Below are 26,297 nucleotides of genomic sequence, written 5' to 3'. Positions count from 1 at the left end.
GGTGTAAATACCTGAATGTGAACACATAGCTGGTGTGAACACCCGAGTGTGAAAACATAGATGGTGTGGACACATAGCTGGTGTGAACACCCAAGTGTGAACACATAGGTGGTGTAAACACCGAGTATGAACACATAGATGGCATGAAAACATAGCTGGTGTGAACACGTGAGTGTGAAGACATAGCTGGTGTGAACACCTGAGTGTGGACACATAGATGGTGTGAACACATAGCTGGTGTGAACACCCGAGTGTGAACACATAGGTGGTGTGAATACCTGAGAGCAGTGGGGTGTGTCTTGTCCAGAAACAGCATTCACAGCCCTCCTCCCCTTCCTCCAGCTCTTACACCGTCTCCTACCATAAGGAATGTTCCCTGAGCCATGCAGAAGGTACTGACTAATATAAAAGTCCCATTTAGAACTCAGCACTCAACAGGTACTTTGTCTCAGCACTTTGGACAGTTGTAAGTCTGCACTAACTACTTCCGATGGCAAAAAGAAGCTTTTCTGATCAATGTCAAGAGTGGTATTGGCCTGTGGTTAAAAACCATAAATATTCAGAAAGTAATTTGACACAACAGTAGTGTGTTTCCTCCCAAGGCCTATGGCCTCCCATTGGCTTTTGACCAGATTTATAGTACCAGGTATAAATTCTCTCCTGTGCCCGTTACCCTCGTGCTTGTCATGCCACTATTCCGCCAGTAGACACCTTAGGTTGGTACTGTAGTCCGCAGGGGCCTTGTTGGTCAAGTCTGTTGATGACTTTCCTTCTCTGTTGGCTGTGTGGAGCTATTAAAGCTATCCAGAAGGGAGGACGTTTTCCGTCTCTTCTCACTTGATTTCTATATAGTTTCCAGCCAAAGTGTGTTTTGTTTCATCGGTGGGGTCTCATCATCTAGCCATGGTGGGAAGCCAATGTCAATGGCATTAGTCAGTGTTTGTTTGTTTATTTTTGTTTGTTTATTTTTTTTTGAGGGAGGGCTACAACTTCCCCGCCTAATAATTTGTAGGGATGTATCCACACAGGGCATTGAGATTTTTCATTTACTAGTCCATGTCTTCTAAGAGAAGCATTATCTATTTAAACAAGGTTCCTCTATCCAAACCTTTAAAAAAATTTTTTTTAATTGAGTTTGAAAGTGGTGGGTTTCCACAAGGCCTCTTCATACACCCTTAGTTTTTACTTAACCTCCCCTCCTCTAATACTGTCCCATCTCTCCTCAAAATTCTACTCTTGGTAAATGCCAGAATGAAAATATGAGGTTGTATTTAAACTAACTATTTTGAGGCATGCCATATGATGACTCTTTAAAAGGATGTTACAGTGTTCTGTTTGTTAATCCAAAAGTGTGTATACCACTTGTATAAGAAAAGCGGGTCTCTGAAGCAGTTTAGCTTTGTAGTATGATCTCATCCATACATAAATAGCTATGGATATATTTATAGATGGGCTGTGGGTTGCCATGTCTGGGGGCTGGCCTTAAGGATGTTTTGTTTCTGTTTTTAATCTTTTGTAATATATTTTGTAGTGTCTATGTGTTCTTTTTTTTTTTTTAACTTGGCAAAGCACCCTACAGAGGTATTTCTTTCCCCTGTCTCACCGTTCTTACTTTGTAATAAGTTCAGGTTGGCAAGTTTTGATTTGGATTATGACTTGGGAATATGAGGTAACTGTATATGGGGGGGGGGCATTGGGAAAAGAAGTTCTGTGTCACAATAGAGATTTAAAAGCTTTGACTTACAGGGTTTGTTATTTCCTTCCCCGAAACTATTCCAGAAACTGGGGTGTGCTGTCATTGGGTGGGGTTTCTCGGATGGTTGGCCTCCGCTCCTAATCTAAACGTAACTCTTCTGTGATTTAATTTCTGCAAAAATAGAAATATGAGCTATTGTTGAATATTAAAACAAATGATATTTCACGTGCTCTTCAAGTCAGCAAGTGTTACCAGTCATCAGGAATGTTGTCAATCAGAACGCATCTCTTGGGATTTCCTGTAGGTCCTGTCTAACACATGGATCCCTCCATCACCCTGCATAGCTCAGCCTGGGTCTGGAGTCTGCTGGTACCCAACATGTCTGACTGGTTTGTTTTCTGTCAGGGATTTTACACTGGCTGAAACCTGGTTTATTTGGCGGTGTTGTTTGAAAGTCTTCTTGGAAAGTCAAGTACTCCTCTGACAGAGTCTAACATCACTCTACTCTGACAACCTACATTTCTGTGCTGTCGTGGTATGGAGGATGAGAGTTATTACCTATTTCCTGCAGAAACTTCCAAGCCTGGGTGACAGAGATCTTTGAATAACAATTGATTATTATGATTTATGCATGTAAAAGATGTCAGTACAGAGTGAGCCTCCGCTTTCTGATTCCCATGACTAGGGCACTATAGTCACAAAATGTTGAAATATTGTTTTATATTAAACAACAGAAAGACACTGTATTAAAACTCTCTGTTAAATCAAATATTCTGATAGGGCTTCTGCAAATCCTAGCAAACTCCATGATGTTGAAAATGTGATTCTTGGGTCTCCAAACTGGCTAGTGTCTGTAACCCTTTTCAGAGAAGCCTTTGTCTCAATACTTTGGTTTAACAAAATGTGCACGTGTCTAGCTTACTTTTATTTCATGTGTTATTGTTTTAGAATAAGGTGGTTGAAAGTGAAGGGGCAAAACCACTGTGGCTTTTCTTAGGGTTTTCTGGTTGGCCATCAGCAGAGCTTCCTGTAAGCCATTAATTGTGCCTGAAGTCGATGAGTGGTCAGGTCCAGGGAGGCTGTCCTGAGGAAGAGAAGTCAGGGCTTCTTCCTAATCTTACAGGCATATAAAGTTAACAGAAATCAATCTGTGGCTCACACGGAAACAAGAATTACTCTTAATGTGTCTGTGAAAGATGTGTGGAGATGGAGCCGAGCAATGAATTTTCCTGCAGTAATCTTTTCAGTTTCCAGGAAGATGATGGGGCCTCACAACAACGACTCCACCTGGTTGATATGACGTCATCATGCTGATAGCGCTACTATAAGACCTATTTTGGGTACCAGCTGCTCAAGATGGTTCCAACTTGGTTAGCTGAAATAGTACACTTTTTTTTTTCACAATGTTCTGGCTAGAACTCCAAATAGGAACCTCAGAAAAACCCTACTGAATACTCAGAGACTATTTGCAATTATACCAGACAGTAATCTTGGAACTTAACCATCATTTTACTTTCACAGGATCCCATTGGAAGAACATCGCCCCCATGACAGCTGGAAGTAATTCTAGAAGACAACATCCCCTCTCCCAACAAAGTTTGTCCTCAGGGTTAGGGACATCAATTAGGATTGATTATAATTGGTATAGGGTTGGGGGCTGGGGAAAAAAATCAAAGGATCAAGGATCTCTTTGAAAAAAAAAGAGAAAATTGGATAGGATAATAGATTAGTGTGAGCTTACACTAATAATATTAGTGAGTAATGGAGTGGGTAGGTAATTTACATTGGAATAGATTCTCGTATATTGATACAAACTTAAATTATATTGAATATGTTCCTATTTTCATCTACAATATTTGTATATCTGGGCAAAATTATCTTGTCATATTGTATGCATGCATGCTTCTACCCCTGCTTAAGACATTTGGTATATTGATACAATTTTAGGATATATTTGTCATATTGCAATATACATTTCTACCTCTGATCAAGATAGTTATACATTGTTTACATTTTGAGATCATTGTCCTCATTTGTTTCACAGCTGTTTAAAGATTGTTTAATATTCTAATATGAAGTCTTAGCCTTTAAGTTATATAGGTATTAAGATTCATAGGTCAATAGTCATCCATGTTTGTCATACTTATAATTAGACTAATCAGGTTCTTTAGATACATAGTGATTGTATTCTACATAGATAGGTAATCTTCAACCACTTCAAAAAGCTGTAGAATATGGCAATTAAATAACTTAGGGTTCTGTTGAAGTGAGACACGATTGCTCCTGGCAGCACCAATCTATTCCCAAGAGAATGTTGAACACTGAAGACACTCCACTTGGAGCTTGTTTTCTTCTTGGCAAAACTGGCCTTTGGGCAAAGAACTACCCATGTGTTGACCACTGACAAAATGCACAGTGTCTAGACAGGACAAACAGGATACAAGAAAAAAGATTGTCAAATCTTGTCAAGACAGGTTAAGATGGTTTTGAAACATTTCCTGCCTCTGAAAATGGTCCACCAGTTCCTCTAGGCTTTAGCCAAAGTTGGTTGTTCCAACATTGCAAATGAGACTTTGGGTGATTGCCCAGGTAGCCAGTTGTCTCTGTCATTTGTTGTACATTTTGGAAGTTGCTTGATTGCACTTCATGCTTACTCAAGTAATATTATTTCCCTTCTCGGGTCTTCGTTGGGGTTGAAAACAAGATATTTGTAGTTACTTTCCTCTCATGACTTGGCCAAGTAATTTATTATACAAAACTTAAACTTAATTAGGATAGGATAATTATTGAAACATTTATTACATATAATAAATTGATATTGTTTATGCTGGTTGTAATTCTAATTTTTATACCTGATATTTGCTCTTATTGTATATAACTTTGTATTAGACTTACAACTTTTTCTTATTTAAACAAAAAGGGGGAGGTGCTATAGGAATTCCTACTGCCAGTAGCCTTTAAATTACCCACCCACTTGGGCGTGGCCTCTTATACTATTTATGTCCATATAAAGCACACATCCAGCCTCTTTTCATGCTGCGGGATTCGGTTGCTGTTCCCTGTTCCAGCAGAGGACTGTGATCTGTGAGTCTACCCCTAAATCAATAACCCTCTCTTATCCTCAATTCTGAGCTAGTGTAGGATTTCTTTTAAGTGTCCTTCTTCAATGAATGGCTTGTGAGCTTTGTGTAGGTAGTTTCCAGGTAGACTGGGCCTGAGATTTAAGGCATTAACTGAAATTTGTAAGTAGTTTATTGTGTTTTCCTTCCCAAATTTTGTGCTAATCCAGGCACCACAATGCTATGGTTTGAATGTGTACCCCCAGAATTATGTGTTAGAAACTTAATGCCTAAGTTCATTGCTGATTATATTTAGAGATGAAGCTTCGGGGGAGGTAATTAGGATTGGTTTCTAGGGATGATATTAGTGGCTTTAGGAGGCAGAGACCCAAGTTTGCTTATCCGACTTGGTGATGCTCTCTGCCACGCTATGATACAGCCAAGGAGGCCTCATCAGATGCCTGCGCCGTTCTGGACTTTTCCATTTCCAGAACTACCACCCAAATACACTATTGGCAATGAATTGCCAGGTCATGGGTGTTTTGTTATGGCAAGAGAAAACAGGCTCATCATATCGTAGGCCTACGGAATCCATATGGAGCCTTGGCAGAGACGTGAACCTTACTGACTCAAGCCCTGGTCTCAGCCGAGTCACCCTCTGCTTTGATATTTGAAAATCACATCTGGGATTAGTAAATCCTGGTGGCGACAACAGGACCATGGGGTGAAAGCAGAGTGGAGACAGATGTCATCAAGCTAGTTCTTAAAGAAAATCTACTCCAAGAAACCGAATTTCCCAATGACCAGGACAAAGTGTTTGACCCTTGCAAGTGGAAGCTCAAATGATGGGTATCCGTTTGTCTTACAACAAAATCTAGGCTATAGGCATAAGGATAAGCTAGTTCTTAGAAGGATCAAATAATAAGCAGAATGTTCTATATTTAGAGGGCTGGAAGAACTAAGTTCTTTCAAGATTTCTGGCTTCCTAATAATAAAGACATTTTTCACTCAGACACTATACCAAGATTCTGTCTTTCTCCGCTTCTTTTTAATTCTATAATCTTTTTTTTTTTTTTTTGGATTTTTTCGAGACAGGTTTTCCCTGTAGTTTCTAGAGCCTGTCCTGGAACTAGCTCTTGTAGACCAGGCTGGCCTCGAACTCAGAGATCTGCCTGCCTCTGCCTCCCGAGTGCTGGGATTAAAGGCGTGCGCCACCACCACCCGGCTAATTCTATAATCTTGAGATTATTATTTTCCCTTCGGTTTTAAATTGCTCTATCTTTCAAGGCTCTCTTGACTTCATGTTTTTGCCTGTGTTCCACAGAGTTCTTTGTTGGATGCTTTCTGACTTGTGAATTCCTCCATGTTTTGGTGGCTTATGCGGCTTCCTTTTGGCTTTTTGCAACAGGGTCTTACTGTGTATCCCCAACTAGCCTGTTTCTCACTCTGTAGCACAGGCTGACCTTGAACTCACATCATCCCTCCTGCCTCAGTTTCCCCAAGTGCTGGAATTGCAGGCTCTTTGTCTGCAGTGTGCCTGTCGGGCTGGACCTTGTCATGGCTTGAGTGAGAATTAGCTTTAAAGTCTCCAGTGTTTTGTGATACATTTTGCTTTCATCGTCTACCCCTGACTAAGATAATGAGTATGAACAATGAATACATAGATAAGAAGGCTTTAAAAATGAAAATCATTTGCAAACAATTGTGTTACCTCCGTGTTCTTTTTGAAAAAGTAATGGCGAATTTTTTAAATCCTAGTACTTACGTTAAAATTTAAACTTGGCATCAGTCAATACGCAGGATCTATTGCTGAATAGAACTGTTCTGTCTCACACTCTGTGTGTGTTGACTTTTCATTCTTCCATGTGACTCTCTGTAGGATGGAGAAACCTTCTTTCTCACCTGCTTCCCACCCACTCCCCCTTCCATCACCTTCTCCCCCATTCCTCCATCCCTCCTTCCCTCTCTTTTCCTCTCTTCTCCCCTCCCCCACTTTCTCCTTCCCTCATCTTCTCCCTGGCTCCCTCCATCCCTCTCTTCTTGAGACAGAGTCTCACAGTGTAACCCAGTCTACTCGGGAGTTCCCCATCTTCCTGCTTCAGACTTCCCAGTGTTGGGGTTCCACATGCCATCCAACCTTGCTAAGATTTCCCCCACCTTCCTGCCCAGACTCCGCAGTATTGGGGTTCCGTGTGCCATCACACCTGGCTAAGATTTCTTCTTTGTTTTGAAATAAGTGTCACCTTCATTGAGAATGGAGCCTGTCCTCTCTTTTCCTCCCTGGAGCTGAAACAGTGGCTGTCCTGTGCAGCTGCCACTGAACTGTCAATAGACAATCCGACAGGTTTGCCACTCCACCTTCCTGACTTATATTTGTTTTCAATCCCTAATCCGATTGCTACTTATTATTTTATTGCGTCCTGTCCTCTTATTTCAAATATATGTCTGTTTATGGTGCATGTATATGTGTATACGTGTGTGTGTGTGTGTGTGTGTGTGTGTGGTATATGCACATGTGTGTGAAGAAAAAGGCTGATTTCAAATGCCCTGTTCTGTCACTTTGCCCCTTTAGTTTCTTGAGACGTCGCCTCTCACTGATCCTACAGCTAGACTGGCCCCAGACAGCTTCTGTCGCCCTCCAGTCTCTAACTCCACTGCACTGCAACCCAATTGCAGACACGGACAGGACCACCCTTGTCTCTTCATTTGGACTTTGGGGATTTAAACTTGACTGCGGAGTAAACACTGTTATTCACTGAGCCATCTGCCTGGTCTTGTCTCTCTGTCTTCTGCTCTAATGTATGATTCGCTAACTTGAGTAGCGATGATAAACATTGGTTGGTAATGTCAGACGTTGAAAGTAGCCTGAGCTTAGCGCTTTCTCTGTGTGAGGTGGGGCAGCTCTTGGAGGATCTATTGTGGAGAACCGCATGACGTGGCTTAGAATTGTGTAGGTTTCCCTCTAGCTGTTGTGTTAAAGCTAGCCTGGGCTGTATCAGAGAACGCCCCAGACACACACACACACACACACACACCAAAGGCAGACAAACTCGCCTTCCCAACACAAATGCGCTCTGCCCACTGCGCTCACCTCCACCCTGTTCATTTTAAAGCCGACATTTTAAGGTACAAATTGTCTCCTTGTGGTTTGTTTGTCCTTTGATAGGTGTCGCTCCTGCAGTGGCATTAAAGGTGTGCGCCAGCCACCACCGCCCAATTGGAGGGCGTATGTGCGTTGGTATTATTTTATTTTAGAGAAACATGAACTCTAAAACATACATTAAAATTTCTAAAAAATCATTTTTCAAGCGATTTTGTAAACAGTCCCTCGTGGTCATGCAGGCACTGCTGTTTTACGAGGTAAGCTGGGAGAGTCAGGCATCATAAAGAAGACTTCAAACCCAGCTGAGCCCTCCGGGACACACTGGCACAGTCTGTGTTAATTAATTCTCAGGTTATTCTTAGGCAGAAGCTGGCATTTGGGTATTTGTCTTATCCCTGCTCCTGTAATTTCCAGCAGCCGTGGCCCAGTTATAAGAGTGCTCGGGACATCCTTGGATGGATCTCTCTTAAATTCACCCAAAGGCTCCTGCTTTCTTCCGTCCTGTGGATGTTTCTGGGGTTCTCTTGTTCCTTAGATTTGCAGATCCTTTGTGTAATTAAAAAAAAAACCCTGCTGGGTGGTGGTGGCACACGCCTTTAATCCCAGCACTCGGGAGGCAGAGGCAGACGGATCTCTGTGAGTTCGAGGCCAGCCTCGTCTACAAGAGCTAGTTCCAGGACAGGCTCCAAAGCCACAGAGAAACTCTGTCTTGAAAAACCAAAAAAAAAAAAAAAAAAAAAAAAAAACCCTAAAAACCTAAATCCCGATTTATGCTTCCTTTCAGTATTGCCACAGCCCGTTCTTCCCTGTGATGCTCAGGCCTACGGAAGCTCATGACTGTTTGCTGGGTACCAGAGGCCCGGAGACAGGGGAATAGGAGGAGGCAGGGAATGCCTACGGTCTTCCGCTCCCTGAGGCCATCCTGAACTAGGCAGAATTTGTAGGAATCAAAAGATACATGATTTCTGTTTGAGACAAGGCCTTACTGTGTAGCATAGGCTTGCCTTTTAAAATATATTTTTTGACATTATAACATAATTATATCACTTCCCTTTCCCTACTGCTCTGGGTCTTACAGCCTTCCTGTGAAGTGTAGGCTGGTCTTTTTTGTGTGTATTTTTTTGGACGTTATAATAATCACATCAACTCCCCCTTTCCTACTACTCTGGCTTGTACATTCTTTCTGCCCTCTCTTCCTCAGTGACGCCTGAGCCCTGGGAGCAGGATTCATGTTGTAGATGTGACCTCTGGGACTGGGCTCCACAACCTGCTCTCTGTCAGTCGCAAACAGAAGTTTCCTTGATGCTAGGTGAAAACCACTGTCCATGGGCCTGAGTTAGCCTAGTCTTGATTCCACAGTCTTCCTACCTCAGACTCCCAGGTAGCTAGGATTACAGGCTGGTACCAGACGTAGCTCAGATTTTCTGATTAGTGTGTACTAACTGTAAAAACTCACTAGTTTGGATGCTGGGCATGTGGTACGCAATTGTAGTCCTAGAACTCAGGAGATAGAAGCGGAAGAATTAGGAGTTCAAGTCCAGTCGCAGCTACTTTTTGAGCACCATGGTAACCTGGAGTACAGGAAATCCTGTTTCAAAAAACCAAACCAGAAGTGAAACAGAAGCGAACCCACCACCCTTTAACAGGAGCAACAGAAAATGGGTTTTTTTATGACATTCCCATATGTGCGTATAATATACTTTGATCATATTTATATCTCTATACCTCCACCTCTTCTTTCTGTTATGTCTGTCCTCCTCCTAAATAGCCCCACTTCCACTTACATGTGTTTTTCTAAATATATATGTATATTAAATATGACATATAATAAAATATATGTTGTATATTATACGATATATCATATATACATATATAAAATATTGCACACAGGGAAGAAACCATGTCATATTTATCTTTCTGGCTTATTTACCGTACTAGCATGATCTCTAGCTCTGTTCATTTTCCCTCAGATGACGTCATCTCATCCTTTGTGGCTGAGTAGAGTTGCGACGCTAGCTGCTTCCCGTGGGATACCCTACACGCATCCAATCCGTTTACCTTCCACAGCCCATAAAGATTCACTCCGTGTAATAAATGAATGCACTGAAGCAGTGTGAAGTTGCTGCCGCTGTTTATGAATGTGGTACTCACAGTTAGCCTGCATTCTCTTTATTTATCTCTAGTTGGGGTATTTGTAAGAGATGTGATTATACGCCACTTAGAAAGAATAAGTGCTTTATGAGTGTTAGTTAGAGAAATACACAGATAACCACCATCACTTGCCTCCTCCGACACAGACATCATGGGGGGCGTTCTCTATCGGGAGACTGCAAGCTTGGAAGTAGAAGCTAGAGGGCATCATAGGCAGGGACTTCCGAGAACTGCCGGTGTCCCTGTCCTCCAGTCTACTCCGGGAAAAACCTCCTCAGACTGGATGTCTTCCTCTAACAGGAAAGTATGGTCCCCAATTATAGGTTTGACTTAAAGGAGTCTTGAAGACAAGAGACCCCACAAAGGACCGTGGGCAGATTGAGGAGCTCATGCCTGCTCCCTGGTTGTGGTCTGCTTCAGCGATGCTTTCCTCTTGGCCGTGTGGAGACCGCTGGCAGTAAGGACGCATATGTGCGTTCATCATTTAGATCTGCTCTGTAGGGGCCCCCCAGGAACCCCTACCCACTTGTAGCCATTAAGTGCATAGGATATGGTTAATGCAGCCTGTGTTTCCAGTAAGCCAAAAGCCTGGGGTGGGGGTGGGGGAGAACGGAATGCCTCACTCGTCATGATTTATATTAAATTAGTGCTGAAATAGCAGATTGTATATATTGAGTTCAAATAGATGGTTAACATTTCTCCTTGTTTTATGTTTTCAATGTAGTTTCTAGAAAATGTAAAATTAGCCGGGTGTTGGTGGTGCAAGCCTTTATCCACCACTTAATCCCAGCACTCGGGAGGCAGAGGCAGGTGGATCTCTGTGAGTTCAAGGCCAGCCTGGCCTACAAGAACTAGTTCCAGGTCAAGCTCCAAAGCTACAGAGAAACCCTGTCTTGGAAAAAAATTTGTAAAATTACACATGCAGATCGCATTGTATTTCTGTTCGACAACGCTGGTTTATACCCCTTCACCTGTTTCACCTGTTCTAAGCTGTTTTCATTTAGTCATCTTGCTCCACGCGTGTCTCCTCTTTCCTGCGTATTCTCTTCTTTACCTACTGGTCTTTCAGCTTTCATTCATGCAACTAATACGTTCTGAAGTCTTTTGGGATTTTTTCATTTGTTTGTTTGTTTGTTTTCATTACTGTGGCAATACTGTAAACACACAAAACTCCTTGTCCTCAGTCAAAGGCAAACTGGCCCAGCCCTGTAGCCATCCACCCTAGCTGTGACATTTGTCTGTTTCCATTCCTTAGTGTCTCCTCTCTTGTTCCTGTCTGGGCCCTGGAGTCAATCTCCAGGAACAGCAGTGTGGTCTGTGCCAAGTGTGGGTTCACGCATGTGTCAGGTGTGAGCACTGGCTTCTCCCCCCCTCAGAGGTCAGCTGTAAACACCATCGGCCTGTCCCCCCCCCCCAGAGGTCAGTTGTGAGCACCATGGGTCTGCCCTCCCCCCCAGAGGTCAGCTGTGAGCACCACGGGTCTGCCCTCCCCCCTAACAGGTCAGCTGTGAGGACCACGGGCCTGCCCTCCCCCCCCAGAGGTCAGCTGTGAGCACCATGGGTCTCTCCTCCCCTCCCCCCAGAGGTCAGCTGTGAGCACCACAGGTCTCCCCTCCCCCCCGCAGAGGTCAGCTGTGAGGACCATGGGCCTGCCCTCCCCCCCCAGAGGTCAGCTGTGACCATCACTGCATCACAGATGCTTTTGCGCCTAATCCCCAGCATTCCGGAGTCTCGCTTTGTTTGGATTGCGGCTATCACTGCGCTCTGGGCAGCACACAGAACTTTACAGACACCAGGCTGTCCTCTTCACACGTTTGTCGGGACAGATTGTGCGTGTGAAGCCACATCGGTAGCATACTGAATTCTTTCATATATGAGTTTTTGGTCTTGTCAAAAGCCTCAAGTTCTCAGAGGGTGAGAGCCGTACCATATGTGGTAGGAAGGAGATGAAATGGAAAGATAATCCCTTAGGTTTGATTGTTTGGTATCCTCTCTGGCCTGACGCTAAGTACATAATAACACATGCTCCATATATGTCTGCCGATTCCATTAATTAATTAATTGATCCCATTAATGTGGCCAATTCACATGTCTCCAGGCCTTTTTACTTTTCAACCGAGATATATGTAATGCGTTCAGGTTTTGATTTTTTATTTTATGTCTTTTCTTGGTCCAGTGTGGTCCCATGGGCGGGACACTTGTCTTCTGTTCTTTGTGTCCTTGGCACCTTCCACTTGGGAGGTACTCCGTGTGTATCCTCTGGTGGTCACAAAGTCAGGTCTTAGCCTTCAGGGCAGACCTTCTTCAGCACTGGAGAACAGCATTTGCGTGAGGCATGAGCCCCAGATGGGTTTCTTGGGAGTTGAGCTTCTCTGTGCTACAGGGTTGTTCTGTTTAGGATTGGTGCTGTCCTTTGGGTGGGCGAGGATACTGACAGCCTGCTGTCCCAGTAAGAAATAGACGAGGGTTGGGGATAGAGGATGGGGGAGTAGTGGGACTGTGCAAACCAGTTCTACTTGGTGAAATTAAAGTAGATTGAACCAAGGGGATAATATTCATGGCTAAACTTAATTGAACACTTAGTTTATGCTAGACATTGTTTTAAATTTGTTTTTTTTTCTACAATAACTAATTTAGTTTGCTCCAAAGTCCTGGGGATAGAGATTAATGACAATAGGAAAACAGAAGAAGAGAAAGACATTGAAGTAAGATGTCAGTGATTGCAGGGTGAATGAATGGTAGATACATGACCAAAAATCCATGCATGGGGCTTTGGACCTCATTTCCTAACGCACAATGCTAAGCCACTTCTCTGTTTATATATAGGCCACGCTAAAACACACGATTCAGTTGTGTGCCTTGGTCTTTTCCATTGTTTCTAGAGCAGAATAATTTCCATAGTTGGTCTGTTGTGTTTTAAGCTGTGAAGACTCTGGCCTATTTCTCTCAGGAAAGTAGCTTTGTTATGCACAGCGTGCCTTTGCTGTCTGCCTGCCATGTGTCAGGAGTTAATTATTTATACCTCGCTGGAACTGGTGTAGCACTCTACTCATGGAGTTCATAAAGAAATCATGGCTTACGGAAATGCCCTGGTATGAAAGCAGAGAGCCGCTGACCCGTGTTTTAGGCTTCATAGGTCAGAGAGTGTCCAATAGTCATGGGACATATCTTAGTGGGGTGTTCCTGCTTACACCACGGAAAGCAGAAGGGTCTGCGTGAACAAGCAGGGGAACTTAATGCCATTACCCTGAAGAAACCAGCTTGTCTGTTTTTATTTTTGCTCTTTCCATGTAGGGTTTCCTGCTTACCAATCCAAGTTACTTTATATTTATTTGTTTGTTTGTTTGTTTGTCGGCTGAGCCATCTCGCTGCTAGGTTATTTTGACTCAGGGAATAGTACTAAAACTATGAGATCAACTTCATGGCAGAAAGCGCTTAGATACATTTACAAGTACAGTAGGTATATTCATGGAAATGTGAGCGCTGGGGTGGCTAATTTCAGCTGTCAACTTGACACATCTGGGAAGAGAGAACTGTCTTAGTAAGAGTTTCTGTGGTTGCTAGGAAACACCCCGGCCAACAGCAGGTTGGGGAGGAAAGGGTATATTTGGCATAGAGTCCAGATTATAGTCCATCACTGGAAGAATTCAGAACAGAAACTCAAGCAAGGCTGGAACCCGGAGGCAGGAACCGATGCAGAGGCTATGGAGGGGTGCTGCTCACTGGCTTGTTCCTCGTGGCCTGCTTAACTTGCTTTCTTAAGAGAATCTGGGACCACAGCCCAGGATGGCCCATCCACAGTGGCTTGGGCCCTCCCACATCAATCACTGAGAAAATGCCTTACATCTGGATCTTCTGGAGGATTTTCTCAGCTGAGGTTCCCTCCTTTCGGATGACTCCAACTTAGGTCAAGTTACCATAAAACCAGCCAGGACAGGAACCGCAACTGAAAAATTGCTGCTGTCTAATTGGCCTTTGGGCAAGTCTTGGGGGGGGGCGATTTCTCAGTTGCTAATTGATGTAGGAGAGCCAGCCAAACACACTGTGAACAGTTTCATCCCTGTCCAGGTGAGCCTGGGATGTATAAATATGTAGTTCGACATGAGCAAGGGAGCCAGCTAGCAGCCTGCATTCTCCCTGGTCCCTGATTCACTCAGTTTCTGCCTCCACATCCCTGCTTGAGTTTCTGCCCTGGCTTCCCTTGGGTGATGGACCGAAGCCTGGAAGCTGAAACAAACCCTCCCCTTCACTCCTTTCTTTCTGCTGTGGTGTTTGTCATTGTAATAGAAAGCAAACCAGAACAGGAATCTCACCAAAAGTACGGAACGGATGGGGAAATGGGAAAAGTTAGGGAGCCCTTTCTCCCCATTTCTCTGCTCACAGACTCGGTATGGAAGGTTGGTAGCTGTTGTACAGTATGACACCAGAGAGTAGCTGGTTTTCTTTGAAGTCAGAACCTCATGCTAACTTTTCAGGAGTCAATAGGTTAGCTTTAAATGAAATATTTTATATCAAAGATCCCAGCAAAGACTGACGGTACAGAATAAAACATACGAGTGGCTTATTCTTAAAAGGTTTATTATTTAAAGGGGTATGCAAGAGAAGCAAATTCACTCTACATAAAGCCAGTAGAATCTGGGTGACGTAACATGAACCCACAGGCAGGGGTGGGTAAGTAGACAACTTCACAGGTACCAGGCAAAAGGACAGAAATCTTACACAGGATCTCCTAAGCAGTTGGCCATCTGTAGGAGAAGAGTCCCAGTGGGCACGTGAGGCTGGATGCCAGGCCCAACAGGGAAGTCCATTCCTTGTTGGAGACCAAATGGTGGTCAAAGGCAAACATGCCTCATGATCCAGGTGGTAGGAATGCATGGCACCTCTGTGCACATCAAGATGAACAGAAGCAGGCTTGGAAGAGAGACTGGAGATTTAAGTCATGCCACGGAGTCTCTAGGATAAAGATGCTCACTGCTCTTCACCTGTTCAGTTAACAGTGGGTCCCACCCGCTGTCCTCCCAACGCCATTGTAGATAGCAGGAATTAAATAGTGATAAAACGTGGAAATCACTGCTTTTGTGAAACTTAAGTTCTTGATCTGGGAGATAGACAGTCGCCAGGTGAGTTAGCATGTGGCAAGTCAGATCTTAGAGAAACACAACGAGGTACTTCCAGGATGTTCCCATTCTGCACAGAACACCTCCTCCTCTGTATTTAAATGCAGAGGTGACATTTGATTGTGCTCCCGAAAACGGCTTCAGTGAGCTGCCTTCTTCATGGCAAGGGTGCGTGTGACCTTGGTACCATATATCTACTGTATTTAGCACGTCTCTTGCTGGTTAAAGATTTAGTCGCAGAGGGAGATAAATAACACGTGTGGGACAGAAACGGGAAAGAGGATGCTGCACTATGTGTGGATGCACAGATCTTAAAGAGATGCTAGAAAAATCCCTTCCTCGATTTCCGGAGAAGCTATACCAAGGGAAACTGGGGGCCACAGGTGTGTGACAGCGTGACCATCATGCAAGCTCTGTCTGTAGGAGTTATCTGATATCTATCGTCGGGTGACAGGTTATTTCCACAGCAGAGTATTACGTGCTGGGGTATTGATAAACTCTCCTACAGGCTTCGTGTCTAGGATGCTTAATCCTGATCCCTTGCCTTGTTAGCCCTAATATTTTATGCATGTCTGTCTCTTGCAGCATTGTAGGAAACACACCTCGGAGAGGCAGACAGCATGGCTAGCTCTGCCCGGGAACATCTGCTTTTCGTACGGCGTCGAAATCCACAGATGCGGTATACGCTGAGCCCAGAGAACCTCCAGAGCCTCGCAGCACAGAACTCCATGCCCGAGAACATGGCCCTGCAGCGAGCCAACAGTGACACAGACCTGGTGACGTCCGAGAGCCGCTCCAGCCTGACCGCCAGCATGTACGAATACACGCTGGGGCAAGCTCAGAACCTCATTATCTTCTGGGACATTAAAGAAGAAGTGGACCCCAGCGATTGGATTGGGCTCTATCACATAGGTGAGTCCAAGCAAAGCCTTGCACGTGGCGCGCCCTAGAGTTTTGCTCTGAAATCACAACGTTCTGTGTTTTCTCCTTGGCATAAAAAAGAAAAAAAAAAGTTTTTCAGACGCAAATAGACAATGCAGATTCTGGGAGCTTGCTTTCTTCCTTGGGAGGAGAGGCAACTGTGTCTTTCCTTATATGCATCGTGCGGTTCTATTTCTACCAAATTAAATGTCAGACTCCGCAAGCTCCGGAGTATTGTCTTTAGTCTCTCATCACCCTTGAGACATCATGTCTCAGAAAGAGGGAGGTTGCTGACAGCTGCGGACACTGTCAAATTGATATGAAAACAGTGTATTTCCTAAAGGTTGACTTCCTCTTAAGACAATCTGTCGTCAGGGGTATCTTCGCATGCCTGGGAAATAGTAGCTATTTATTTTTATGAAACAGCCCCGGCTCCGTTTAGCCATTGTCAGATCTGTTATTTCTAGGTGAATTAGTGATGAATGGAACATCCCAGAAGATAAAAGTTAGTATTATTGGAATGCAAAAACCAAACTGACCAATTCATCATAAATAAAATTAAGGTCTAATGCAATGATGAAATCTCATATTACTTAAAGTGGGGAGGTTTTGTCTCTGAATGAAGGAAATTCCTTTAAGATTGACATCAGATGTTGCTTTCAGGGTGGGTTTCTAGCCAAGCATCCTTTTGGTTGTTGTTTAATGAGTGGCGTGATGGCCCGTACAGCTAGGGCTCCCTGGAGGATGCTGGGCCGTGTGTGGGGACAGTTTGTCACTGTAGAGGGATGGGGCTAAGAGGGTGCTCCACGGCACAGCTCCCTCTGTCCTGGGAGTCATCTGGTCCACTTAGACAACCTGGTATAAGGCGAGCCTACATCCTTGCTGAAGTTTTGTTGGAACGTGAAACCCACTGAAACTTGCATTCTTTTAGGACTGATTAATCATGCTAGATAGAAAAAAAAAAACCTAAAATAGCAAAAATTTAATGAACTAATAGCTTTCTTCCCTACCCACCTCTTACAGTAACCGAAGGGGTCGTAGCAAGACTCTTAAGTTGCTTGTTTTCCTTGGGTGTATTTAGCTGTATAATCAAAGTGAGGAAGGCATACAAATTAAAGTTTTTATTCCTATTACTATGACCATAAAAGAGTGTATAGTTTTTGTGGGATGTAAGTCTCCCTTTGGGCTCTGTAAAACTTCTGTGTTTACTTTTCCTATTAATTTTTTTATTTTTAGATTTTTATAGCAAAGAAGTCTTCCTATGACATTGCAAATAGAAGACGGTGGTTTAAGATGTTTTATATGATGTTTCTTTGGAAAATAGTTTTTACTTTCTTTTTTTTTTTTTTTTTTTGGTTTTTCGAGACAGGGTTTCTCTGCGGCTTTGGAGCCTGTCCTGGAACTAGCTCTTGTAGACCAGGCTGGTCTCGAACTCACAGAGATCCGCCTGCCTCTGCCTCCCGAATGCTGGGATTAAAGGCGTGCGCCACCACCGCCCGGCTAGTTTTTACTTTCTTCTGTAAGATTAATTTTTATGTTTGTGTGTAATAGCCTATAAGATGCCGGAATTGTGCCGGTGTTAACTCGAATTGTTTAATGTTTTCCCATCCTCTCTTTTCTTACTCCATTTGAACTGGTACGTCTTCCTGTCTAATCTGGAAGAACTAGGAAATCAAAGCCAGGGGACCAAAGCTGTAAGATGTCAGTGTTCTTGTGTTTTACCTTTTAGAGGAAGGAGTGCCTGTCAGAGCTACACATGTTGAATTAACACACGGCTAGAGCTAGGAAAGCAGACATGGGAAGTAAATTAATTCTTTTTCAAGACGCTCCTAATTGTCCTCACATAAGTCACTGCTGCTTCAGAGCTGCTGCGTGTGCATCATGTCCCCTGCCCTGGGAGCTGCCCCCTGTGTGCAGCATGCCCCCTGCCCTTGGCGCTGTCCCGTGTGCAGCATGCCCCCTGCCCTGGGAGCTGCCCCCTGTGTGCAGCATGCCCCCGGCCCTTGGCACTGCCCCGTGTGCAGCATGCCCCCTGCCTTTGGAGCTGCCCCCTGTGTGCAGCATGCCCCCGGCCGTTGGCACTGCCCCGTGTGCAGCATGCCCCCTGCCCTTGGCGCTGCCCCATGTGCAGCATGCCCCCTGCCTTTGGAGCTGCCCCCTGTGTGCAGCATGCCCCCGGCCCTTGGCACTGCCCCGTGTGCAGCATGCCCCCGGCCCTGGGAGCTGCCCCCTGTGTTCAGCATGCCCCCGGCCCTTGGCACTGCCCCGTGTGCAGCATGCCCCCTGCCCTTGGCGCTGTCCCATGTGCAGCATGCCCCCTGCCCTTGGCACTGCCCCGTGTGCAGCATGCCCCCTGCCCTTGGTGCTGCCCCGTGTGCAGCATGCCCCCGGCCCTTGGCGCTGCTGGCCACTTTATATTTGCTCTATTGGTCTCCACCAGTTTGACTATGACCCATACAGCTGTGATTTTCATTTTAGTTATCTTGGGATATATGAAGTTTATGTTAATGCTTTTGATGAGTTTGGGAAACTTGACATTTTTTTCCTAAAATGAATTTTTCTAACTATTCTTACTCTATTAGTTCACATTGTTCTGCGAGGGACTCGCGGTTTTGATCCAGTTTTCGTGGATCTATTTTCTCCTTCACAATTTATTCATCTTCCTCCTCCTTTTCCTCCTTTGTACACATGCACGCGCACGTGCACACACACACACACACACACACAGTTACGTTGGAAACAGAGCCTCGTGTGTCCCAGCGTAGCCTGGAAGTGCTGTGTAGCTGAGGATGACTTGGAATTCCTGATCCTTTTCACCCTCCCCTCCCATTCCCGAGATTATAGGAGTGGGCCACCGCATGGGCTCTATTCATCTCTCCTCAGGTTGATTATCCTTTCCCTTTTTCCTTTATTCTGTTGTCAGTCCTGTTGGCGGGTCTTAAAATTTCAGAGAGTTGACTTCTGACTTGGGGAGTTTTTCATTCAGATCTCTTGGCAGGACAGAGTAGCAAGAAGCAATCATCTCCAGCCTCTCAAGAGATGGCGAACACAGCCTAGGGTTTGCATTGACATGCCGAGTAAGTAGCTGAGATATTTGGTATTCTTGCACACGCCGTTAATCTTAGAAGATCTTCCATGGTAAATGGTCTTAAAAGGCAGGGGTGCCAGGCTTGTAACTTTCAGTGTAATTTATTTCTGCTGTTGCAGGGCTGCTGCTGTATTTGAAAGGGGGGGATGGAGGAGTGATTTGATTTACATGCGTCCTTAGACCCAGTAGACAAAAGGCTTTAAGCACAGATAGCCATTTCCCTCCAGGGGTGGAAGGAGCTCTTTCTCCCTACTTCTGGGGGAGGATGGGCAAGCATGGGCATCCAAAGAGGAAAGGGGTAGGAGGCGTAACAGTGGCCTTTAACTGATAGCCGTATATTGGGGACTGTGGACCCCCAGAGCCTGAATTTCCTGTAAACAGCTTGCTTTTCTATGCTTGCAGCTGCTCTGAGCACGAGGCCCTCATCAGTCCCTGATGGCAGGGGAGTGGTTTCTGGTGGCTTGCTGAAGGATCCCGAGAGCTAGGGCGTGGCCAATGGTCAGGGAAGGCACCGTATAAGCTGCCCTGGGACACAATAAAGTTGGCATTCTTGGGGAATTCAGGGATGACCCCGTGTCTCTGGGGTGTGTGTGTGTGTGTGTGTGTGTGTGTGTGTGTGTGTGTGTGTGTGTGTTTCAATCTCCAGCCCCTTGCCCTGCTCGCAAACCGTCCGTACTGCAGGCGGTTCATTACAGGTGTAGTACACGTAGTAGCACGTATGCCTTAGAGCCAGATCCTACTGTTTCCTGTGTTTTACTGTTCTGTCTGTCTAATGTTACTTGTATGTATGGTTTCTGAGCTGACCATTTGGTATTGGATAACCAGTTGGTGTGTCCTTCCTTGGAGAGGCTATTTCTCCCATTCTCAGCTTTCCTTAGTTGCTGGTAGTTCTTTCTGTAGGAGGCCTTGTGGGGTCTCCTGCCATCCACCATTGTCCTTGTTCTGCTCACATTGGTAGTCACGTGGGTGAGACTTCTGATGTCATTAGGCGACACAATCATAGCAAACTCCCTAATCCTCTGGCTCTTGAGGTTTTCCTGTCCCCTCTTCTGTAACGTTCCCTGAGCCAAAGGTAGGGGAGATTTTTGGAGATGTATCCACTGGGGCTGGTTGCATCTTTGGTTGGTCATGATTTTCTGTAATAGTCTCTGTTGCACAGAGAAGTTTCCTTGGTGAGGGGTGAGGACATCCGTGGGTATAAGGACGAATGTCTAGAATGCAGTTGGGCATTATGCTGGTTTAGTAATTTGGTGGTTATAGTTTCAGCTCTATTATCCTTGACTTCAGTAGCTCTGGGTAGTTAGCTAGGCTTTCCGTAGCGGTGTGGCTTCCCTCTTGTTAAGTAGGTCTTACATCTAATTAGCTGTGGGTTACAGCTAAGGCCTGTGTGTCCAGTATTGCACCCTTAAGGGTATGGTGCCATGCTGGCCATTGATGTGATTCGTGCTCAGTATAGCCGGGTAGGGCTATTGGTCTCCTCCTTCATTTGGAAGCTTGCATGGTGCCTTCTGGTACCCTAAAAGCTAGCCCTCAGGCTTCCCGATCAGTTACAGCTCAGGAACCTCTGGGCCCCGTGTCTGAAGTGTAGAGTATCTTCAGCAACAGGGACTTGCCTTCCACCTCTGGGAGCGGGACTACCAAGGGAAATAGCAATAGTTTGTAATGTTTTGAGAATCTCTTGGACAACCCCGACCGTAGTTAGGGTTTCTATGGCTGTGAAGAGACACCATGACCACTGTCACCCTTATATAGGAAAAACATTTAATGGGGTGGCTTTATTTTTCAGAGGTTTAGGCCATTATGGTGATGGTACATGGTGGTGCACAGGCAGACGTGGTGCTGGAGAAGGAGCTTAGAGTCCTGAATCTTGACCCACAGGCAACAGAAAGGGGCCAGAGTATCACAGAGTGAAGCTTGAGCAAGAGACCTCAAAGCCCACCCCTACAGTGACACACTTCCTCCAACAAGGCCACGCCTACTTCAACAAGGCCACGCCTCCTAAATGCTCGCTTCCTTTAAGCCAATACATTCAAACTACCACACTGACCTACAGCTCAAAAAGAAGGCTTTTCATGTCTCGTGTTGGGGGCTTTTGTTAGATGGTCTTTGGCTCTTGGAGAGAGCATTGTCAACCCAGATGAGAAAATTTCATTTAAATGATATATGTTTATTTGTACATGAACATGTGTATTGTAAATGTATTTGGGGAAGATATAGTTAATAGTATGATTCCTCCTGATTCTTTTTTTCAGACATGCTATTGTGAGTTTACTCTCTTCCCTCGTTTCGTGTTTCTCTCTTGCCGCCTCACCTCTTCCTCCCTAAAGGTTTTCCCTTTTTCCCATTTCCCTAATCAGATCGCTTGTACCCTCTCCCTCTCCCTACCCCCTTCCCTGGCAATGATCCCTTTTTACTTTTCTGGTTTCTGTAGTTATTTCTTGTACGGTGTTAAGCTCTTTGGGGGCCCTGTCACCCAGCTCCCAGATGAATCACACACGGAGACTTATTCTTAGCTGTAAATGCCTGGTCTTAGCTTGGCTTGTTTCTAGCCAGCTTTTCTTAAATTATCCTGACTATCTTTTGCCTCTGCGCTTTTATCTTCATTTCTGTATACTTTTCTTTCCTTCTTTCTGTGTGGCTTGCTGTGTAGTTGGCCCCTGATGTCCTCCTCTCTTTGTTCTCTTGCTGCTCTTCCTTCCCCTTGCTTCTCATATTTATTCTCTCTGCCTGCCAGCCCTGCCTATCCTTGCTCCTGCCTTGCTAGTTAGTGTCCATTCAGCTCTTTATTAGGTCGTCAGGTGTTTTAGACAGGCAAAGAACCACAGCTTCACAGAGTTAAACAAATGCAGCATAAACAAGAGTCACACACCTTAAAGTAATGATCCCCAATATTTCTCCTCTTTTTCTTTCTAAACAAAAAGTTTTAACTTTAACATAGTAACACTGTACACAGTAAGAACAATTATCAAGCAAAGACTACGTTCACAGTGTACTGAATTCTAATTCATTTGTGTCCAGTAAATTTAAAGAAAATACTCCATAATCTGTCCTATCTCAGTAAATTCAAAATTTTATAACTAGCTTACTTTCTATTATATCTAAGAGAAACTTTATCTAGTCTTCAACTCTATCAAAGGCACCAGAAGGACATAATATTATTTAAATAAAAAATGCATTGCAAACAACTTCTAAAACCTCTAGAAATGACAGAGACACCTGACTGCTTGGACAGCCACCCAAAGTTCCTTTGCATAGTTGGGTCACCTGTCTTCAGCCTACAGACCCATACTATCTGGCAGACTTTTCAATGAAGCAGGGAATCTGAAAGACTTCCCTGCCTATATTGGCAGTTTGTCAGTCACTTTCCTCTGTGCCCTGAAGAATGTCTGGCAGTTCTTTCTGTGAAGCAGGAACCTGAAGGACCATCCTGCCTTGTTTTGGCAAAGCTCGCAGTAGTCATTTTCCTGTGGGTCCTGCATGTCCAGTCTGCACAGCACATAGTCAGCAGTCAAAGGCAAGAGCAGTTTCTTTGCTCCGTGGCTAACCTTGCCACAATGAAAACAAACTCCATAAGGAATGTCTTCAATGCTCATGTCTTCTCTGAAGTAAATTGGTGCTCCCAGGAGCAGATGTGTCTCATTGTCATGAAAAACTTTAAATTAACAAAACATTTAAAATGCCTTATTTTGTAGGCCTTTGAAGTATTTGGAGACCATATATCTATCTAAAATATATCTATATATTATCTGGAAAACATACCTAGCATATCTACAAATTTAATTGTTATAGATGACTACTGGTCTGGTTTCCTTATTATTCTAAATAGTTTGTGATAATAGTTTTCAAAAACTAGAATTTTACCTTACATTTTTAAATGAACTGCATAGGTACAGTACCTTAAACAGAGTAGATACATATATACAGTGTGCTGTAACAAAAATAACCTTAAATTTGTATCAATATGCAAAAGTTCTTTAAACAAGAGTAAAAACCTATATATGGTGTAACAAAATTGACTTTGAATTCGTAACCATATGCCAAAATCCATGCCGATGCAAAATATCTGATATTAATAGTTGCCTTTTTATCCTCTATTCCCCTAAATATAACAAATTTACATGATCCACAAAATAATAATCAAACACCACCCACAGCCTCTTTTCTCTTGGCAATGTGGACATTGTGTTCTCTAGACTGCTTCCTGCTCACTGTGGGTGAAGGCATCTTTAGGGTCCCAGAGAGAAAATTTGAGATAATGACCAAGTCCTGGGGAGACCTGTTATAACCTTTGTTAACAGAGATCACCTGTCAAGTTTCAGGAGGTCACCCCTGATCAAAACAGATCCAGATAAACCTGGAACGAATCCACAGCCTCTTGCTTCTTACGGAAACAAAAGCAGAACCTCTTCTCAAAAACATTTTTGATTTCCATTTGACAAATGCATTTTTTGATTTTTTTTTAAAGTGAAGGCATTCTTAAAATATATAGGCTTGTTTATTTCAACAGCCCCTTCTCAATTCCAGGTCTCTTAGCAGCTGGCTGCTCTTTGCTTTTCAACAGTGAAAAAATTCAAAATCAACACAATACTATACAGGATCCAGATTCCCTCTGTGTGTGTCTTTCCCATCTTTCCGTGGCCTTTTTCTTTTACCTTACTTTTACTATCTCTTTAAAGACTTAAATATCTCTTTCATAGCTGCCTATGCCCCTTTCTTTAGCACATTGTACAACATACTAGAACCTGTTTTTTCCCCATCTGAACCTCTTTTACTGTATATCTTTTAGCCTTATTTGACTGCACAAGCAACATTTAGACTGTTATGCTACACCTGGATCCTCCGTGTGCTCTAGCAGCTGGCTCCGCCCACTCTCGGGTAGGGTCTTGAAAGCCAAGCCTAAAGCTTGCGCCTTGGTCAGAGGTTTGTGACGGGGAACTGCATTTCCACATGTGGTATTCACTTAACTTGTTGGTTCTAGTTTCTCTTTAGCGCTGCCAGCTGAACTCCAGCGCCTCTTAAAGGAGCTGTATACTTTTTTTTCCCCAGCTTTCTCAGACCCTATGTGGAAATGTGGGCCTACGGTGGGCACCAAAACGTTGTATGGTGTTAAGCTCTTTAGGCATTTTGGGAGCCACCCAGCTCCCAAATGAATCACACACGGAGGCTTATTCTTAGCTATGAATGTCCAGCCTTAGCTTGGCTTTTTTGTTTGTTTGTTTGTTTTTGTCAGCCTTTCTTAATTTAAATCATCCCGACTACCTTTTCTCTCTAAGCTTTTATCTTTCTCTATTTCTGTATACCTTTCTTTCCTTCTTTCTCCGTGGCTTGCTGTGTAGCTGGGTGGCTGGCCCCTGACGTCCTCCTCCCCTTGTTCTCTTGCTCCTCCTCTTTCTCATTTCTCCTTCTATTTATTCTCTCTGCCTGCCAGCACCACCTGTCCTTGCTCCTGCCTCGCTATTGGCCGTTCAGCTCTTTATTAGACCATCAGGTGTTTTAGAGAGGCAAAGGATCACAGCTTCACAGAGTTAAACAAATGCAGCCTACATAAAAGTCATACACCTTGAAATAATCTTCCCCAACAGTTACTCAGAGATGTGTATTCACATGTATGGAGATGGGAACCTCAGATGAATAAGAACCTGTGGTGTTTGTCTTTCTAGGTCTGGGTAGCCTCACTCAATGTGATCTTTTCCCAGTTCATTCATTTTCCTGCAAAGAATGTGGTTTCATTTTTCTTTACAGCTAAATAGTCTTTAATAAATCATATGTAGCACGTTTTCATTATCTAACCGTAGGTTGAAGGATGTTCATGTCATTTCCCTTTCCTAGCGATTGTGAGGGGAGCAGCAGCGATCATGATTGAATATCCGTGGAACGGGCAGACCTTTGTGCAAGGGCCAATGAGTTCTATACCTGGGCCATAGGAAAGATTTATTTTTAGCTTTTGAGAATTCTTCACACCGACTTCCGTGGTATCTGTTTTGCGATCCCGCCGCGAGTGAGCGTTCTCTTTTACCCACAATCCTTCCCTCAGGTTTGTCACTTATTTGGTTCATATTTGCCATTCTGAATGAGGTAAGATGAAGTCCCAAAGACATTTTGATTTTCATGTCCCTAATTGCTAGGGACCATAAACATTTTTTGAAGTATTTCTTAGTCATTTTTTCTTCATTTGAGAACTCTCTATTCAGATCCTAGCCCTGTATTTAAAATGGGTCATTTGGGGTTTTTTCCTCTTTGTATGTGTACTTTTGTATATTCTGAATATTAACCCACTATTAGATGTATAGACAAAGATTCTCTCCCATTCTGTGGGTTTCCTCTTCACCTAGTTGATTATTTTTTTTTGCTGTGCAGAAACTGTTTAGTTTTATGAAGTCCCACTTGTCATCTGTTGGCCTTAATTCTTTGGCAAATGGAGTCCTGTTGAGGAAGTCCTCTCTGACACCTTTGTCGTGTAGGCTGGCATGTTTTCTTCTCTCAGTTCCGGTGTTCCGGGTTTCACGTTAAGGTTTTGCTCCATTGGGAGTTAGTTCAGTGCAGGGCAATAGATTCAAGTCCAACCTGATTCCTCTGCATGTGAACATCCAGCTTCCTAGTGCTATTTCCTGAAGATGCTTTCTTTTCCCTAGCATGGTTCTGGTACCATTGTCAAATATTAAGTGGCTGAAGTTATGCTTGAGTCTTTGATTTTATTTCATTGGTTTACATCTGTTTTTGTTCTGGAGCAATGTTGTTTTTAATAGTTGTGGCTCTGGAATGTATCTAAAGATCTGGATTGGTAATCCCGCCAGCATTGTCTTTTTGCCCAGGATTGTGTTTGCTATCTGGGGTCTTTGGTAGTTTCACACTAAGGGAAGAGTTTCTCAACCTCCTCTTTTTCTTTTCTTGAGGCTCTTGGGAAAGGATGAGAGGTCTTGAGCTTCTCTGTCCATGATGAACCTTGAGATATCAATGCAGAAGATAAAAAGCTAAGGATTGTATAACACAATGATAGAGCTTGGAGTATCAACCCAACGTTCATGTTATTTGTAGAAGAAACACCCCCTCTTTGTCTACACGCCAATAGTAAGGTTTATGTATTTTTGTAGCTATCCCTCCCTCAGCTGAAAGCACCACGAGATAGATGGGAAAGGGCCCAGGTGGGTTTCTCAACAACTAC

At 43.9% G+C, this 26,297-nt stretch overlaps 1 protein-coding gene across 1 annotated transcript in view; it reads left to right on the top strand.

Annotated features, from left to right (window-relative positions):
• Window positions 1–15,746: 15,746 nt before the first annotated feature.
• Hecw2 (HECT, C2 and WW domain containing E3 ubiquitin protein ligase 2) overlaps window positions 15,747–26,297 on the top strand; it is a 176,112-nt gene continuing 165,561 nt past the window's right edge. The window contains exon 1 of the mRNA XM_038315559.1: window positions 15,747–16,038. Coding sequence (XP_038171487.1) covers window positions 15,747–16,038 — 292 coding nt within the window. The remainder of the gene's footprint in view (window positions 16,039–26,297) is intronic.

The sequence above is a fragment of the Arvicola amphibius genome, chromosome 18 (assembly GCF_903992535.2).
Source record: "Arvicola amphibius chromosome 18, mArvAmp1.2, whole genome shotgun sequence".
NCBI lineage: Eukaryota > Metazoa > Chordata > Mammalia > Rodentia > Cricetidae > Arvicola > Arvicola amphibius.
This window is presented reverse-complemented; position numbering and strand designations above follow the sequence as displayed.